We start from the raw sequence: 18,815 nt of genomic DNA, 5'->3' as shown, positions 1-18,815 counted from the left end.
TCCCGGTAACGAAAGCGTCAGATTGGTACTTGGTGCTAACATGTTAAAAAAGCTTCGTTACTTCGTTTAGTGAGGCAATGCCAACATTAGTAAATGGTTTGGCCTTGTTTACGGGAGGAAAAAGCGCTCGTAAACACAATTATATGTGTCTGGTACGCAGACCACGACGGAGGCATGGACTGAGAATTTCAGCTCAATTTACACACGCACACCACCAAAAGAAAAACATGCATCTTGGTGCAAGAAAAAAAAAAACTATAATAAAAATTACAGTAAAAAACATAGATTTACGCAGCCGTATATTAGGCATTACTTTAATTAGGATAATTATATAATTTAATTTACAGTTCTGAATGCTTATAATAAGTAACAATATCTTCACTGTACGGAGAGATGGTGGAAGTCATTCCTTTACAAGACGTGTGTTGTGTGAATCATTTTTTTGTTCTTAAGCACACTCAAATGAACCAGTTTTAGCAATCAAGACCGCACGTGTAGTAAAAATTTTATTTTGATATTTTAATAAATTATTATTTTATTAGATACAAAATATAAAATTAAAGATAATTTTATAACTGTCACTATGTTAAAAAATAATTTTAAAATTATAACTGAAAAATTATATTTGAATTATTAAAATCAGTTTTGGATAACTCCGTTTTCAAAAAAGTCCTTTTATTTTAATCCTCTCATTATACAACTTCCACCTGCTATTCAAAAGCCCAATCCACAAAACCTCTGACCCATTCATTACAATATGGCGCAAATTTTATGTGATCCCATGGGGTGCAACTTTAGTCCATCTAATTAAATTAAGGTCATGTAATTCTTTTTAATACACACTTACACAGGCTCCAAATACTTTATGGCCCTTTTTGATATGCATGTTTCAATTTAGAAGGATTGAGATTGATGTTGATAATAATATTGATAGTGAGAGTGGGTGTAGGGTTTTAAAATTATATTTGATATGAAGTAATATTTGTTAGGAATACTTATTTTTACTTTATTTTATAATTACATATAAAATATGAAAAGACTATAACAACCTTAAAATTAAAAAAAAAAATTTGCACCCTAGATCATGAGGGACGACCATAGTGGCACATCTTTACTTTTAGTTTGAATGCTTGAGACGTAGAGAATGCAAAAGTGGATAATAAATTCAAAGTTTGAAACTAAGCAACATCTTCATTAAAAATCTTCATGATCATTAAAGGTTTGAAGATTAAGACCGAGTTCTGCAATAGCAAATCGTCTCTGACATCTTAAATCCAGTTCTGGAACTTTGTTTTGTCTCAGTTTCGAATGTAGCGAATTCGGAGAAGTCGGAGCAAATTTGTGAAGCAGATCATGGAAGACAACTTGAAGGGCATTCTACTCCAATGACAACACCTCTGACTCCAATCTTTCCTCTTCCTCCATCTCCTTTTTGTCGATGTTTTGCATATTTTGATTTTTGCTCCTTCACATTTGTTGAAACAATCTCTATCTTTTATTTTTCATACGTAGCTAAAAATTGATCTCCTCCTCCTTTGTCGGTGTCGGAGTTTTATGTGGGTGAATGTGCTGCAACATTTGCAAAGTTGAGATTGACGGAGGATGAGCACATGATTATATGGAGGAGGAGGGCAAGTCAAATTTGAGTATTTTTTTAAGAGGGTATTTTAGTCATCAAAACTTCAATCTTGAAATTAATTTTGCAATACTAAGGGATGGTGAATTTGAGTATTCCCATCTAGATGGGTCTAAGCAATCTCAAGGTTTAGTAAATAATTCATATCAAGTATGTCAAGGTGGAATTACTCTAACTTAATTCCAATCCTTAATATTCACAACTACGTATCAAATAGGGTTTATGAATACTTTTTTTTTACTATTGTTATTTTAAACATTCAAAATAGTAGAGCCAAAATGGGCTTACTGCCCATTTAAATTGAGGACCAACGAACTCAATTGTTGTTTTTACCGGTTTTTTTAATCTTTCCTCTTTTATTTTTTCCAATCCATGCATCTGTTTATTTCTCCATTCTCGTCTTTGTATTATAGTTCGAGTTCAGGCGCTGGGCTGAGGATTAATTAGCCCATGTAGTAGCAGGTTAAATTTTACTGAGACGCTCAAGGCCCATTATTTTGGCCCAACTATGTTCATGTCATTGCTGTTAACGTTACCAGACGCCAATGAGGCAGAGAAATAGAAAGAGAATGGAGGCTCCATTTCTCATTTCGAACTTTTAATCTTCTCCTTTGATTCTTTTTATAAATTATTTATATTAATTTCATCAACATCATTATTTAAAAATATAAAAAAATAAAAATATATAAAATAACAAATATATATCTATATAACAAATGTAAAAGGTAACGTCATGTTACTTTTTTTTTATAAAATATAATTTTAAAAATATTTTTAAACGTTATTTAAAAAATTATACCGTAATTTATAAATAGAATTAAATGCACTTTTTAAAAATGTGTTTTATAAATAAGACATTAGGGAATAATTAAGCTTTAATAATAATGAATTTTACAAAATCAAGTGAGGAGTTAGGCAAAGATTATACTCATAATTTATAAGATTATAGAATTAAATTTAACTGTTGATGTAAAAATTTTATTAGTGAGCCATTTATAATAATTTTTGTAAGTCTTATTTAAATTTGAAAGCATACCTCAACCTTTTTTTTTTTTTATAGCAAAACCTTTGTAAACCTTTAGAACCTAACTTTTAATCTCTATTTCTCTTCTCAATTTATCTAAGGCGTCAACAAGATCAAACACACCCATACGTACTACATATGAACCATTTTTCCCCTATCAGCGTCAGATCATGCATGCAGCTTTAAAGTTGCGGTTTTCGCGGCGTCGGACGTACGTTGATGGGATAGAATCAAGACAGCAATAATCCCAATTAAGTTGAAAGAAGAGGATGAGGAGGAGAATCCAACAACATCCATTCCAAAATACTGTGTTATTGACGAGAACAAATAGCTCAATCTTATGCGTTATTCTCTTGAATTTTATAAAAATACTAGGGTGAAAATTCGTGGCAATAAATAAATAAACACTTGTTAGTTTTTACACCCATTTCCCTCAGTCAACTGAAAAAGAGTAATTCGAGTCAAAATACCACGTGTTTCCCGGTTATAATTTACTCACTTTTATTGTCGAAATATCTCCTAAAATGATGATGAAAACTATTGTAAAGCAAAGCATCAAATATCAGTCCCGGAAATTTGTTACTGTTGCCTGAACAAATCATTTTCATCCGACTACCCTTTCTTTTTTTCTTTTTTTTTTTTATGTCAACCAAAATTTTTTTGTTTTGTTTTGTGTATTTGCTTGAAACTTGATGAATGGGATACATATTTCATGGTCTACATAGATTGAAGTACAGCTTATTTTAAGTTTTATTCCATAAATTGTAATTGTATGTCAACTAGATTATTTTTTTTCCCATCTATTTGTAAAGAATCTACATTGATTATTGTCGTAAATATAAATTTGACCGATTATCGATTCTCCATAAAAAATAAAAAGACATATACAACAGATCGACATTAATGATCAGTATAGCGAACATAAATACAAAAAATTAAATAGCATAAATTCTAAAAAAAATTGAGGGATTAAATTGAAAGAATTTAAATCAGAGAGATATTATAATTATATATCTTAAACTCAAAATAAAAAAAAATCAATTCCCCATCCTATATGTTCCTCGCTTTATACCTCACTGTTCACCATTAAAAGAGAAAAAAAGCGACCTTTATCATACGTTTAATCCCTTTGACCCATATATATTTTTCCAATATATTGAAGCAGATCAGATAAAGGAAAATTTCAAACTATTGTTGCTTCATTATATCTGGAAGGTTGTTTTGAAATATTAGGAATTTCAGTAATTACATTTTTTAAGAAATATTGGAGATAGCGCTGGAATCAGCAAGCCAAGCCATTATTATGACTATTAATCTCATCCATATTAACTAATTTGTCTGCTTATTATTGTTTTCACTGGTCGACACCAATATACAGCTGTTGGTCCATCATTTGGATCTGGAAAAAAATGGATTAAGTGATGGGTTTGACACTGTGAAAATACAAATATAGTACAAACAAATTGCGCCAAAAAAGCCAAGGCTCTGAGTGGGTATTACTATTAATCATTATGCATTAAGCAAAATGATAGACATCAAGGACTCCTGCAAAATCCAGCTCTGCTACTCTTGCTACTGACAAAGACAATTGCCACCCACTCGTCATTTTATTGATTCTTTTTTCCAATTTTCTTCTAATTAATATATTTCTGTGGCTATAATTTCTTTCCTTAATTCCTTGATTTGCTGCTTCTCTGTTTTTCCAAATTAGTCCATTAAATTTTGTCCAAAACACATTACAGTTGAAGCTCCACTTTATTAGAGACTCTCCAAGAAGAAGCAGACAGAGCAAATAAAAACAAACAAACAAAAATGGAGATCTACAATATTTACCCCAAAAGGCTAATAATTATTCTTGCTGAAAAATATAAAACATAATTTCATTGACAGGATTAATTTTTTATTTATTACTTTATGTTCCATTTTGTTTGATTTCGTGGTTGAACGAATCGGTGACAACCTTCCCACTGAAGAAGAATTAACCGAGAAGTTTCCGTACTTGACAGAAAACATCATGCCAATGTTTTATATGATCCAATATTTTGAATGCAGTTTAATCGAAATTAAATTATCTCCTTATAAATATCTATTGTTTTTATAGAACGTTTCACATTTCGATAAGCATGTTTATGTTAAAATTAGTCAATGTATTTTGACATGATATTAATCCAAATGAAATAATAAAATTTGATTTCCAAAATAAAAGGGAACAAATAAACATAATATTTTAACAATTAAATTACTATATGCAAACAAAATTATTACTTGTCAAGGAAGATAAATTATTCATTTACTACTTATCCAGACCATGCAGGTCATAATTTAACTGGCTGCTGGGTTCTTTTTTTTTTTTTTATGGTTCAAGATATCTATTTTGATGAACTCTCAATTTTGCAATAATTGCCTTTTTTAATCTTATCATCGAGTAATTTTTTGAGCAAACTAAAAAAAATTTCTTTTTCAAACAATATTATATCAATAATTTAAGATCTCTTAGTTTCGGTGAAGTAGTTAAAATAATTTATATATAAGATCAGAATTATTATTGTTTTTCATGTAGCATTGCCAATAACCATTAATAGATATATATGCGCTGATCGGGTCACTAAAAATTGACGTTAGACTCCAACTCATCTAAACTTTAGTTCACCCAAACAAAGGACCATGTTAAAAACGAAACTGTCATTTGCTACATTTTGTGCGATATGAGAATGTAGTTAATTAATTTGACTGATCAGATCACTGTGCGATTTAGGTGATTGATTTGTCCTAGACGCTTTCTTGATCCATGGGATTTGACCGATAGATGGATCTGCTGTCACTATAGTTGATCGCGCGTGATGATCTCGTTCCGTTTTTACCAGTAATCACATGATTAAGATATTAGATGTAATTTTCAGAGTAAGGTACATTATTTTGAGACCTTCTCAAAGGCATATATATGTATGTGCGTGTACACAGACACACACACACAGCTTTAACTTGCGTGTAAAAGTGGTCCCTTTTTCCCAAGAAAGAAAAAGGCCAGTCCGATGCTCCGATCGCTTGTCGAGAATGGAAGCAGCAAATATGACATGGCTTGATCTTTTACTTCTTTATTGAAAGTCCAATTAAACAAGAATTACAACGTAGCTCAAAGGAATTCTGACTATGCAAGTTGGTATCCGACCAACCATTTCAGAAGAAATTAAAATTGTTTCCTTTTCCTTAGGTTAGGCCTATAGAGAGAAAAGAGATGTCACTGAATGGGTAATAATCAAACAGGTATTAGTTGCTTTATTCTCTGAGCAGTCAATTGCAATGCTGATGTAATTACTTCAACACGCAGATCTTACATGTATAAAATTGAAACTAGCGAATTAATCAGTGACATGCATGTCGGAAAATTGGATCCAATATAATATTCTCGTACTTCTGTCAGGCGATCTTTGGTTTCTTTTGGCGCAAGCAAGCAATATCAGTTCCTGCAAATGAGCATTCTATAATAAACCGCTGAATGCAGACTACATACGATCTAGCCAGATGCTGTGTCCTAGTTTAGGTAAGCTACTGATGCAAGGACTAGTTACCGAAAACAATTTCTTCTCTCATTTATTTGAGAATTTATGCAAAATGTTGATTTGTCTTTCCAAACTGGGTCAATCTAGCTTGCATTACACATGGCTATCTCCAAAAATGGCACTTCAATTTAAACAAACACATTGGTTTTGCTCGCTCATTTTCGTGCTTCTTTAAGATAGCAATTACTGATGATCAAATTGCACATAAAAGCATTACATTTTCGACAGTTGCTGATGATGATGCACTAAAGAGACAATCTGAGTTCCAAGTCTGGTTCTTGAGGGTCACTTGATTCAGAATTCTGACTGCTCGACCCAAAAGATCCGCTCCTGTAGTTTTGGCCATCTATGTGGTGTGAATGATCCTGATTAATCATGAAGGGAAACAAGTAGAAGACTCAGTTTGAATCAGGTCATATGAACTGTTTAGTATTGAAGGACAAAGGAAAAACTCTCCTTACGTATAGGTTTAGAAAGGGTCTTGTAACATTGGGTTGAGCAGAAGATTGGTTCTGCAAGTCCCATCTGCTTGTAGATAAAGAAGTTCACACATATATCAGCGACAATAAATTCATCTAAGAGAAGAATCCCGATTGAGTGCAAGAAGATTAAAGTACCTTGCTGTGTTAGTTGGCTGAGAACTTCCGTATCTGATGTTCGATCTCTCGTATTCGGGTAGGCCCATCTGCACTTGCAAACCATTATTTCAAAATCCAGTCTTTTCCAAAACTCTCACTCTTTTCATGTATACATATCATGGGAGAAAAGATTATTAAGTAATTTCCGGAAGCAGTTTCATGTGCAAATTAGGTGAAGTTAATGGTGAAATTTGATACGAAAAAGGTTCTTGACTTGACAGCAGGACATAGATTCATTCCTTAATACGTCGCGTTGATACTTCAGTTGATCAAAATAATAAAATACTCTTTCATATTTCAAGACAACATTAAGCTGAGTTCGTTCAAATCTGATGAGAAGATTCTGGCCCCAAAAAAAAAATCTGATATAATGATTTGCTAGGGTTGTCAGGCCAATAAACTTTCCGATACCGAAAAAAACAAGTTGGTCAATACGTATACTAAAGATTAACCATGATTCCTTTGTCGTACAAACCAACTACCTTTGACGCAGGATCGATTATGCAGCATAGTTAAAAAAGGCCACAAAAAATTACTGTGGAATATCGAACAACTGTGATAAGTGTACAGAAGTGGAACCAAATTAGACTTGATGAACATAAAAATCACAGACACATACCTGCACAATGTTGGGGTGGAAGCAGTATGAAGGTGAGTTCGAGGAGGACGAGGTTGAATAAGAAAAGGACGATGATGGTATTGATGAATAAGCGGATTGTGCTCTGGGATCTTCCTGCTGCATATGTTTATGAGAGCCAAAAACTCCACGAATCAGATAATTTTCTCCAAAAGAAAGGAGAGAAGAAGGAGAAACAAGTATAGGGTTACAATTTTACACTGTTGAAATTAGAAGGATAAGGAACGTGAAGAAGAGGGGGAGGAGGATTAGGAGGAGGATATCCACAGTCTATTTGGCCATGTAATCTGATCTTCTCCAATTGAGCAACCCCAAGACCTCTCTGGGGTTGCTTAGGCTTGTCTGAATTGTTCTTCTTTCCTTTCCTCGTCGATGAAGAAGACAAAGCAGAAGATCCACTGCTTCTTTCAGTACTTCCCAAGTTTAGCTCTCCAAAATAACCGCTTCCCATCTTTTCTGCACTGATGTGTGGTTTGGCTATCTGTGAGAGGGATATCGGATATATATAGAAGAGCTTTGAATTTCTGGGCTTTGAAAATCCCCGCCGGAACTTTGAGTTGCAGAAAGCTTTGTGCAGAGAAAGAAGATGGCAGAGAATCAGAGATCTCCAAAGCTGTTTTTAAGCAATTTTCGCAGGAATTATTGCATCGCTGGAGCAGATTGCGAGTAGATTTGAATGTTATATATACTTGGATTTTATGCCCCTTTCTCTCTCCCCTCCTCCCTCGACTTTTCACTCTCGCAACTGAATAATTTTATTTTTCTAATACTAATAATAATGATGATGATTATGGTATTAATTATTTTATTTTTCTGCTCATTTAATTAGTTTTTTAGCCCTCGGATGGGATGCTCTCTCTGAAAGGGATTGTCTCTCTTTTACAATCTTAAATAATTAGTGTTGGTGGACAAGAAGTAGCCACGCCCACAAGGTTGGCTACGCAAGTGTGATTTTTTTTTTATAACTTTTTTTTCTTTCCTATAAAATACTTTCTCTGAATTATAATATAAAATATTTTTAAAAATCTTGCTTGGTTTTAAATAACTTTTATAATTATTTTTTTACCTATGCACTTACTTGTTACTCTTTTTAAAAAATAATGTATTAAAATTTTAATTATCATTATCAAAGCACTTATATAACTTATCTAATGGGGTAAAATTGAATATATGTAATTTTTAAGAAATTAATATTTTAACTAATATTTTTTCATAAATGTGAATTAGTTACCAATACCCTCTATTTTAGTTCAGAGGGAGTATATCCAGAACAATATAAAGATATATTTGTGTATTGTTTTAAGAATTTGGTAATAATTAATAAATATGAACAAAAAAATAATTTACGTGAATTTTAGTGTACACCAAGCCACTAATTTTATATCATCATTTATTTATTGGCTAAATTATATATTATTTGCTTAAATTTTGAACCATATACACGTAACCTCCTTAATTTTTAGAACTTTACAATGAACCCCCTCAATTCTTATATTTATGCAAATAACTATATATAATTAATTATATATATTAATTATCTATATATAATTTAAAATTTATGAGCATTATTTATATATCAATTAAGTTTATGGACTTAAATGCACACAAAAATAAAGTTGAAGGGGGTGTATAATTAATAGCTAAAAGTTATTTGCATAAACCTAGAAGTTCAAGGAGGTTTATTATTAAGTTTTAAAGGTTAAGATGGTTATTTATACATGATTCAAAGTTTAGGAGAGTGGTATGTAATTTAGCCTTATTTATTTTAAGTATATTTAATTTCTCAATTTTTTATTGAAAAATTGCACCAAATATCAATATATATAATAAAATTATCATTTATAAACCATAACTAGCATGACTTTTTAGGCTTTGATTTATGGACTATATATATATATTTGATGGAATTGGCTGGCATGTACAGATATTTTTATCATGTATACTCTATAGTCAGCGAAAGTGACTGCTTGACAAGTAATTTTTTTCCTTTAAAAATTTATCGCCAATATAATACAGATGATTTAATTAATTAAATTTAACTTGCATTTTATCATTTTGATATATACCTGAGCATGTAGATAACAAGACCTTAAGTGGGTTCCATCAGCACGTGGTTCCCTAGTTCTTGGTCAATTTGTCTTGGATGATAATACTCTAAAAAAGTCCCCAGCTGTAAACTTAATCCATAGACCATAATCAAGCGGCTTGTAAATATATTGTGATAACATAAAATATTATTGTTTAAGATCGAATCGCGTTTGAATTACATATCCAAATCATTATAGAGTTTCGAAGTGTATCCGATTTAGGAGGAAATATTGTAAAAGTAAAGATGGTAAGATTGCTTGATTAAGAAGGATAAATAGATATTCGATAATTAATGATAATAATGGGGGTATAATTATTGTTAAATGGCAACGAGTCCAAATCCAATTCGTATCAGTATCAGGCACGATTTGTGGGTCATATTTTATGAGTTGTTTGTGTGGTGGAAAGTGAGAATCCTTCAATTTGTTAACCAGACATGTGAACCCATGCAATTACGAGAACCCCACTAATTAATTAATTTAAATTAAACTACGTGTCATTTGCTGCTTCTGCATAGGACGCACACAGTATTATATTGGTTAACGCATATGAAATATTAATATTCTGAAAAGAAAATATGACATTGTATATATTGCTTCACAATTCACATGATTTGGGGATTTGCTCCATTTCGTTTCTTTTTCCCTCCTCAGTTCCTCTTCTTTTCTCTTACTTCGTTCTTCTCTCTCTCTCTCTCTCTCTCTCTCTCTCTCTAATTTAAATTTTCAGCTCTCTCTCTCTCTCTCTCTCTCTATAATTTAAATTTTCACGCTTAAAAATACTTTTTGTTACCATAATTGAAATTTGGTTAAAAAATATGAATATAAATATAAAAAAATATACTTCAGATGTACTTTCTAATTTCTTTCATCATATTTGTTGGGGGAAATTATAAGATCTAATAGGCCTTTTTGATTCCTTGCATTATAAGAACCCTTTTGATTAATTAATTTAGATTTGAGCCTCTCATACTTGAATAGCGAAATATCTATCCTAGTGTTACTATTTTTAAGAGAGATATTGAGTCCTTTTTACTAAAATAAACCATATTGTTAATTTTGTTTCCTCTCATCTCTTCCTTTTGATAACCTTTGAACTTTGTGTTTTTTTCTTTGTTAACGAGTAAACAATGGGAGGAAAGCATCAAAGAATATGATTGAAAGAAAATGGAAGGAAAAGAGGCACTGAGAAACGTTTGCCCCTTATTTGTTTGGTTGAAAATGAACAAAAAAAATAGAAAAAAAAGAAAAATTACATTTTAATGCATGACTATTCCAGAATTTATTTACATACATGAATCAATATCAAATAGATTATTGTTAAAATAGAACCATTGACTTTTTTTTGTCAATAAAACTTATTATTACTTTTTATCTATAATATACTTTATTTAGTGGTCATTGAATGTGAATTTTTTTAAAAAATAATTTATTATATGTTAAGTTTTAATAATATTCTTTTGCAGGAAAATCTTCTCTCTCCCTCCTCTCTTTTCATTGAGAAAGTGAGGGGTGTGAGACTTAATTATGTAGTGTTCTCTGTCATACCATCTTTTTATTGGGAAGCTACTCCTTTTTGAGTCCTTCACTTTTTTACATTCAAAAAAGTTCTTTTTAACTATTTCTTACATACTTTACTAAAAAAAACTATTTTTTCATTACAAACACATTTTAATTTTATCATATATTTAGGCATATGTATACATAGCATTTTTCTTTTCTTTACCTATATGTAACTTCTTTCTATTTTTTTTATATGCCAGACCATATATATTTTTTATTTGTCAATGTATAACAAGCTTTAACAAAGATCCTGCTTTCCTGCATTATATAATACCTGATATTGTATGTTCGTTTTTAATATTGACCCGGCATGTACCGGAAGTAAAATATATAATGACAACAATATCCATAATTCATCTTCTTTCTTTTCGAACAATCTTAAAACGTTTGTTTTCTTTTCAAAATCTATTTATTTTTAAACAAATGGACAATTTTGAAAACAAAACATGCGCAGACCCATGCATTTTCTCCTTCTTCATCACTTTTCTCCACCCTTCCTAATTTTTCTACTAGTATCCAAAGAGAAATAAATCTATACAATTTCCCTCCCATTTTCTCTTGTATATTTCTGTTTTCCATACTTCTCTCTCAACTCAAATGTTGGGTTAGGGTTGTATTGCTGTTCTAAAAGCACCTCTTTCAATTATCGTTGCCTCCACTTTGAGCTAATCAGTATGATGATGATGATGATGATGATGATGATGATGAATGATGATGATGATGATGATATGAGAATATATGAAGTGATGTGAATCACATATAAAGAAAATTATCCTTCTCACGATTTAATACCTATAGAAGCAGAAAAAGTCAACAATGATAATTTTTCTCCCTTATTCGTCAAAGCTACGAGTTAAACTATATATGTGTTATGTCTCATCAGTCCCATGCTTTTAAATTAAATTGGAAGTTTAAAATAAAATGAGGTAGTTAAATATAAATCGGAGGTACTTAAAAATGGTACTACGAATTCAGCAAAAGTTGTGTGTGTGAACACACATAATTGAAAAAAAAAAAGTGAAAAAGAATATCGAATTTTGCAATGATAAGATGTTGAAAGTTTTTATTTTATTTAAATGTCGCATTCTTTCTTTGTCATCCTTTATAGGGTTAGGCAGGCTGTTTGGCTGATGAAACAAGCTTATCGCATTACGAGTCTATTGGGCATGATGTAAAGCCATGAAATAATACGCACTACACATGATTATTTAACCTAAAACATTTCAATACAATCGTGAAACAGGTGATTGCATTTTATAAATACACAAGATTCTCGTAAACCAAATTATCTGCTGTGTTCGTTGGTTGGGTTTATGCTTTCAAGGACTAATAGAATCGTGCCACGTATATGCCTAGTCATATGGTCGGAAATTTATGTGCTCACCTAATGATATATTATTTTGAGTGAATCAACAATGTGACTAAGGGTAACAATATATCAAAATAATATATATATATATAATATATAAAAGAAGCGTTAAAAGTCACGAGAGAATGCCAAATGTTAATTTTTATTCTATATTTCAATATACTTTTTTATGATTCTGTGTTTTGAAATCAAGTTTGTGGTTTGGTTCAAGATAATTTATTAATTTTTAATGTATATAAAATATATTATTCAAATTTGGAGTTAGGTGTGGAAAGAATTATTAATTTTTAGATGTATATGCATATTAATTTTTATCTATTTTATATATATGCTCAAATTTACAATAATAGATATGTGTTCAGACAAACAATTTAATTGAAAAAGATAATACGTTTAATATAAATATTAACACTTGGTTTGGTTGAAGGAAAATGAGAAGAAAATAGGAAAGAGAGAAAAGTAGAATTTTTTTTCCAAAAATAGTATTTTTTTATCATTTAAAAAACATATTATCCAAGTTTTCCTTCTTCCCTACTTTTTATCTCCTCCAAACAAAGTGTAATTGTCATTTTTTTATTTAATAAATCTTGCATATTTTATTTATATTTCAATCATTCAATGTATTAGTAAACACACACACAGAGGAGGGAAAACAAGTATATTTAAATAATGACTATATGAGGAATTTTTTTGGGGAGGCATAGTCCCCTTTAACTATAATCTAGGTCCGTCCATGTACATTAGTAGTGGTTGATGCATGAATCATGAAATAAGGCTCAAAGTAGGGTGCTCCAATTATTTTAATACGAAACATTGAAAAGTTTATGGGGTTGTGCAATAGTTCTTTATGTAACATCAAACTAAGTGGGATATTTTTTCTATTGCTACTAGGAGGATGGATAACTCACTCACTCAATTTTATTTTCCTCTTTCTATGATTGAAAACACTATATGTAGCATAAAATATGGGAGCATCTAGGCTGAATTATTAGTTTACATGTAATTGATTATTTGAGAAAAGGCTCCAATGGCACACAAGTTTTGTTTTGAAGCTTTTGACATATGCTTAAAGGATATTCTAAAGCTCATACACTAACAAGAAACATGAGACTTAGCTTTTGGCAATAAATAATGGTATAAGTGCTCTTCAAGATTTTGCTAATTAAATTATCTCAATTGGCAATAGGACAGTCATTAGTTAAAAAATGATTTATGGATATTAAGATTCCGGTTCATCAGTTACTAGATGGTTTAGATAATCTAGCAAAGTCTATTATGATTTGACTTTTCTAGATTTCCCTACCAATATCCATAATTTTTCATATTTTATAGATATGGCTATATTAGCTTATACGATGGTCATGGTTGAAGAAGTAAACAGATATATGTTGTCTCGATTAATTCCTAAAAATGAAGTTGCAAACTTAAACTTTGATAGTCTTGTGAAAGATAATGGAGACATGGATTCTTTTGATGACTTGCATGTAACATCTTGAATTTTAATCTCTTAGCTAATTAAAGTAATAATCAAATTGGATTAAGTAAATTTACTTAGAGGAGATTTGGAAAGGATTAAGGAACCTTTTAGGCTTGGGTATAGTCTTAGAAAGGGATTCAAGATGGAATTAGGCTATATAGGCTTAAAAGAGGGAGAAAATGTGAAGTAGGAGTTCTGTGCCACAAGTTATGACATGTGCATGATCCGCTGTGGCGTAATAAATTAAGAAAGAAAGGAAGCGACTCTCTGTACGATCCATCACATGCCAAGAATTATAAGAGGTTTCTACTTTGGTTATAAATGCAAAATTGAAATTGAAATGTTTGCTATTATAATTTTGTGTTAGAATAAGGAAAATTTGATAAATTGATTCTGATGTTATGTGGTTATGATAATTTGAGTTTAATGGCTGAGTAAGGTGGTGAACATGTAATTGTGATTTTAGATTAAGAGTAGAAGAATTATTGATAAGTAATAATTGTTTGAGATACTTACATGTTTCAATTAACTAAATGATCGAGGATAATGAGCTTGTTATTTTGAATTACAAACATGTGTAAATGCGTGTGTGAGCATGATTGTTTGGCGGGAATTTTACCTAAGGAGATAAGTAAAAAATCCATATGGTATTTTATGATCGCCCTATTGTGCACAACAGCTAGCCTTATCCCATTATTTTTAGAGAGACTATCTCATAGTTTTTGGAGAGATTTGAACCTAGTTGTCTCTACCTATTTGTTGAGAAGATTGGCTTAGGGATACAATACCCCAGGGATTTGAAAATGGGGGAAACAATGGTCCAAGAGTAAGTGTAGTGATCTTTAGCTTGACCATTCCTCATTGATGAGTTTAGGTAGTCCATTCACACAAACAGAGCCTTAATTGATTGTATAGCTCACAGTTTCAGTCAATGAAAATAACAAAGTTATAAAGAGGAACTGATTATACATTTATTTGTATACAACATGTCACATAATGGATAAGTTTGTAACAAGTTATGATAGTTTGATTTAGGGCCATTGTCACATAGTTGTATGCATAGTGGCAATGTGTCTTGTGATTTAAATTGTGAAAATTAAGAATGGAATAAATTGTGAAATCATGGTACGTGTTATCTGTGAATGCATGCACTGGAGAATTCAATGCTCAACTTTATGTTTTATCAATTAATATGCAAATGAATAAAATAAATGTACTTTAGTTATTGAGTGATTGTACTCACCCCTCTCCCTTAATATTTTACAAGCTTTATCTTAGGTGTGGATAAAGGAAAGGCTCTAGAGGCTTAGGAGTTTGTGAATTTCTATTATAAAGCCTCCCAAACCTATTTATTTTGTGTAATAGATAGGATAGTGCTAATTAAGGGTTGCATTCTTTTGTTATACTTGCACTGTATTTTTATACATGATTAGATGGTTGTATCTGAGCCTTGAGAGTATTGTAAAAGTAACCAAATGATTCAAATAGGGCTAAAATACTAGTGCAAATATAAGAACCATTGTTACATTATTGTATGTGAAGTTAAGTGATTTATGTAAAGCTAAACCTCTCCCTTATGTTTTTAAAGTTATTTTGGTTAAGTAGTGAAAATGAAAAATTGTTGTGATTGAGTACTTATTGTGTGTTACACAGGTGGTCCTGAGTCTATTGAGTTGGTCCTGATGTTAGTGCTTTTGGCACATGCAACTGCATATTGTCCATATGCCATGGCATACCCTCTGGTTTCTACATTGTTAGTTTGTTTTTCAACCAAAATACAATGCTTTGATCCTTTTTAGTATCCCATGCTTCTGCAATAATATTTATTCTAATTTGAATTCACTAAATGATGTTTAAGTGTTTTTTAAATACAAAACTTGAGATCTTATCATTGTGTGTTCTGTAAAACTTGGTAATATATTAGATTAGTCCTAGTATTACCATGATTTTAAAATTAAAGGTGAATTAGTAAGGGCAACCTTACACTGCATTTTATAATTTTTTTAAATTTAATTACAATGTCAAGTCTCCCAAATTATGAAATAAGGCTTAAAGTGAGTATCATAATTATTCTAATGTGAAATATTGATAAGTCCATGGGTTATGCAATGGTATAAGTCTCACAGTTATGCAAACAAGAAGCTATATTATTGAGGTATAAGAAATGTATGGATCAAAGTCAAAAGAATAAAATATGTATACCGTGTATTGCTATATATTCATCTAATTTTAGGTTGCCATTTACTATGAGAAGGAGGTAGTTTCTTATTATATTAGCCTTTGCAGTGATTATTAATAAGAGCTGAGGCTAGAACTTGTATTATATTGATTTGTACTTGCCTCCTCGTCCTTTTTTCACCCATGGCTAATTATGCATTGTTGTCTCTTGTGTTTGAAACTAGGAGGGTTAAAAAGTATTAGTTATTGATAAAGATGGTTGCTCCACATATTGAACTTCTATTGTTGTTTATAAGTAAGTCTTCGATAATTTGATCCATAGAATTATAATTTTTTATTAATATGCTTCAGATTGTATCCATTCATACAATATACTTTTAGTTTTTATCATTTGTTTCATTTTAATATACATATTTAATATTAATGATGATAATGACACAACCTTAATATGTACAGAATAATATGGAGAAGGTGCTTGCTGCAAGTTATTGTTTCAAGAAAAAATGTTCTTACAATATTGATACTTATTTAAAAATATTGTTGCAAAAGACCGGTACATCACACGTGTATTACTAGTTTATAAATATAGTCACCTTTGACTTGTTTAGAACTTTAGGTTTTCAAGGCATCTATGATGTCGCGCAACTTTGTGTAATTAATTACGTGACACTTTAGATTAAATTTTTCACCTTTTCACGCAAACACACACACTTGTCAATTATTAAAAAAGAAAAAAGAAATTGTTTAAATGGACCAACAAACGAACAACGGAACAAGTATAATTAATGAAAAACTTAAATAAAAAAATATAATTAAAAGCATAATCATCTTTGACTAATTTATTAGAATTCGATTATTCGAGGAGCTGTTAGGCATCGCGCGTGCAGTTTTGTGTAATTTTGCAGGAGATTTGAATTAAAAATTTGCACCGACATATATTTAAAATTATATCTATTAACATTACTTTGGTTCTAAGTTCTAATTAATAGAGCTATCATTATTATTTTTTAATTAAAGCTTGAAGAATTAAAGAGCAAGTTACAGCAAATTAATTGCTAAAACAAAGACTTAAGTCCCTGTTCACTAAATGTTGACAAGAAGATGGGACTTCGGAAAAGACCCAGCAGCCAGGTCCTTCATGTGTGTGCCTTTCTATTGATTCCCTTCCTGTGAAAACAATTTGCGCTTCTTTTAATTGACATAAGAAGCTCCTTATTTGATACACCATTGACATTGGAGGGTGGTTCATATATCACATTCCCTCACAATCAGATTTAGCCCTTCCAGCGAGTCAATATACGTACCTTGATCTTTTCGAAATCATGATCCTGACACAGCTGTAATCCTATTCTGATCCCTTCTAGCTCTGCTTCAGTAGAAGTGTAAAACTCCCTTGGCTTACACTTCGTTGGAAGCCTAGGATCCACTTCCCTTCGGAGTCTCGGATCACCCTTTGCACAAGCCACATTCCCTTAATAATTGAGCTGTGAATAGAATTTTAGGGGGAAAAAGCATACAAAAAAAAGATCTTCCTTAAATTAAATTAATCTGACGGCCAATGTCCATTAATTTTAATTCTTAATAATTTGACAATTCAATATCCTTATTGGCTTATTGGGCTTCATTAAATTCTTCAATATAATGTCTCATCAAGGATGGACTTCACATAAATGCAATACATTTTATCTTATGTTGGAAATGTAAAAAGATCTTCCTTGAAATAAAAAATTTACGTTGTTCATAAATCTCTCCTCTAGCTTAATTTTATTATTTTGCTCTTGATCCACTCATCCTTTGTACCTTCCAGCAACCTGAAGATCATATGGTCTATAAGGGGCCAAGTGCGTTTCGACCTCAATTGTTTTCAACTTAATTAAAATTAATGAAGTTCGTTGTGTTTTAATTTTGAATAATTATAGTTATTTGTTGCAGAAATATATACTTTGAAAAGACAGACTTGTCATCTATCGAGGGAGATGTCTGTATTTTAGGGTGGCTGAGGTCTCAGGGTTTAAATTATGAATGTTAAGTTCTTTTAGCATAAATTTTCATTGGCCAAAAACGGTATATTTTTTCAGAAAAGTTTAGTAGAATATTTTCTTTATTAAAAATTTCAAGTTAAAAAGTTGGATAAAAATGCTGGTCTTCAAAATATATAGAATGTTCATATAATTTCAACATTTGTTATATAATTCTTTTTTTTTATTTTTATTTTTTACAGTTATCTTTCTATTAGAAGTAATCCTATTTAATGCACTGTTATATGATGTATTTGAGTACATTAATTGTGACCAACTACTTCAATTTTACATAAAAGCACACATATATTATACATGTTTTTTTTTAGCGTAGCAATTTAATAAAAACTAATTAAAGTCAGTTACAGTCATAATTGGAAAGTCAGAAATTAAAAACAGAACATGTTTTTGCTGCGAACCTTGAACAAAATCTAGATAAAAAGTATTAGGTATATATAATAAATATCAGCGAAAAAGACATCGAAATGACAACCAAAAGTTGATGCTTAATGAACATCGGGGCAGAGTGGATAGCTTCTAATAGAAGATGTAATTGCCCCTTCTCCATTTTTTCCGCAGGACCATTATTGATGTAACATTTGATTTTGAAAAAGGATCAAAAGAGCTT

At 30.9% G+C, this 18,815-nt stretch overlaps 1 protein-coding gene across 2 annotated transcripts; it reads right to left on the bottom strand.

The window, feature by feature from the left end:
- Positions 1–5,913: 5,913 nt before the first annotated feature.
- Positions 5,914–8,224, bottom strand: LOC129289555 (protein SPEAR3). Of its 2 annotated transcripts, XM_054926341.1 has the most exons (6): positions 7,695–8,224; positions 7,478–7,594; positions 6,838–6,905; positions 6,682–6,745; positions 6,438–6,585; positions 5,914–6,124 (listed from the first exon to the last, which is right to left on the bottom strand). In XM_054926341.1, exons 1-5 carry the CDS (start codon positions 7,944–7,946, stop codon positions 6,466–6,468), a joined length of 621 nt encoding a protein of 206 aa, XP_054782316.1. In that variant the 5' UTR covers positions 7,947–8,224; the 3' UTR covers positions 5,914–6,124; positions 6,438–6,465. The 2 variants fall into 2 exon arrangements, with proteins under 2 accessions (XP_054782316.1, XP_054782310.1); XM_054926335.1 differs by lacking the exon at positions 5,914–6,124 and having other exon boundaries at positions 6,226–6,585.
- Positions 8,225–18,815: the final 10,591 nt, after the last annotated feature.

This window comes from Prosopis cineraria, unplaced genomic scaffold (assembly GCF_029017545.1).
Source record: "Prosopis cineraria cultivar Desert tree isolate PC_DT_omini unplaced genomic scaffold, ASM2901754v1 PC1, whole genome shotgun sequence".
Lineage (NCBI taxonomy): Eukaryota > Viridiplantae > Streptophyta > Magnoliopsida > Fabales > Fabaceae > Prosopis > Prosopis cineraria.
Note: the sequence above shows the minus strand (reverse complement) of the source record. Positions and strands in the feature narration are given on the sequence as shown.

Bases quoted from the DNA above. Each gene is read 5' to 3' on its own strand.
- LOC129289555 (XM_054926341.1), bottom strand. From the start codon at position 7,946: ATGGGAAGCGGTTATTTTGGAGAGCTAAACTTGGGAAGTACTGAAAGA. The intron at 7,595-7,694 runs GTAAAATTGTAA...AAACATATGCAG, and splicing joins ATCCTTCTAATTTCAACAGT to CAGGAAGATCCCAGAGCACA. The intron at 6,586-6,681 runs GTAAGGAGAGTT...ATGATTAATCAG, and splicing joins GACCCTTTCTAAACCTATAC to GATCATTCACACCACATAGA.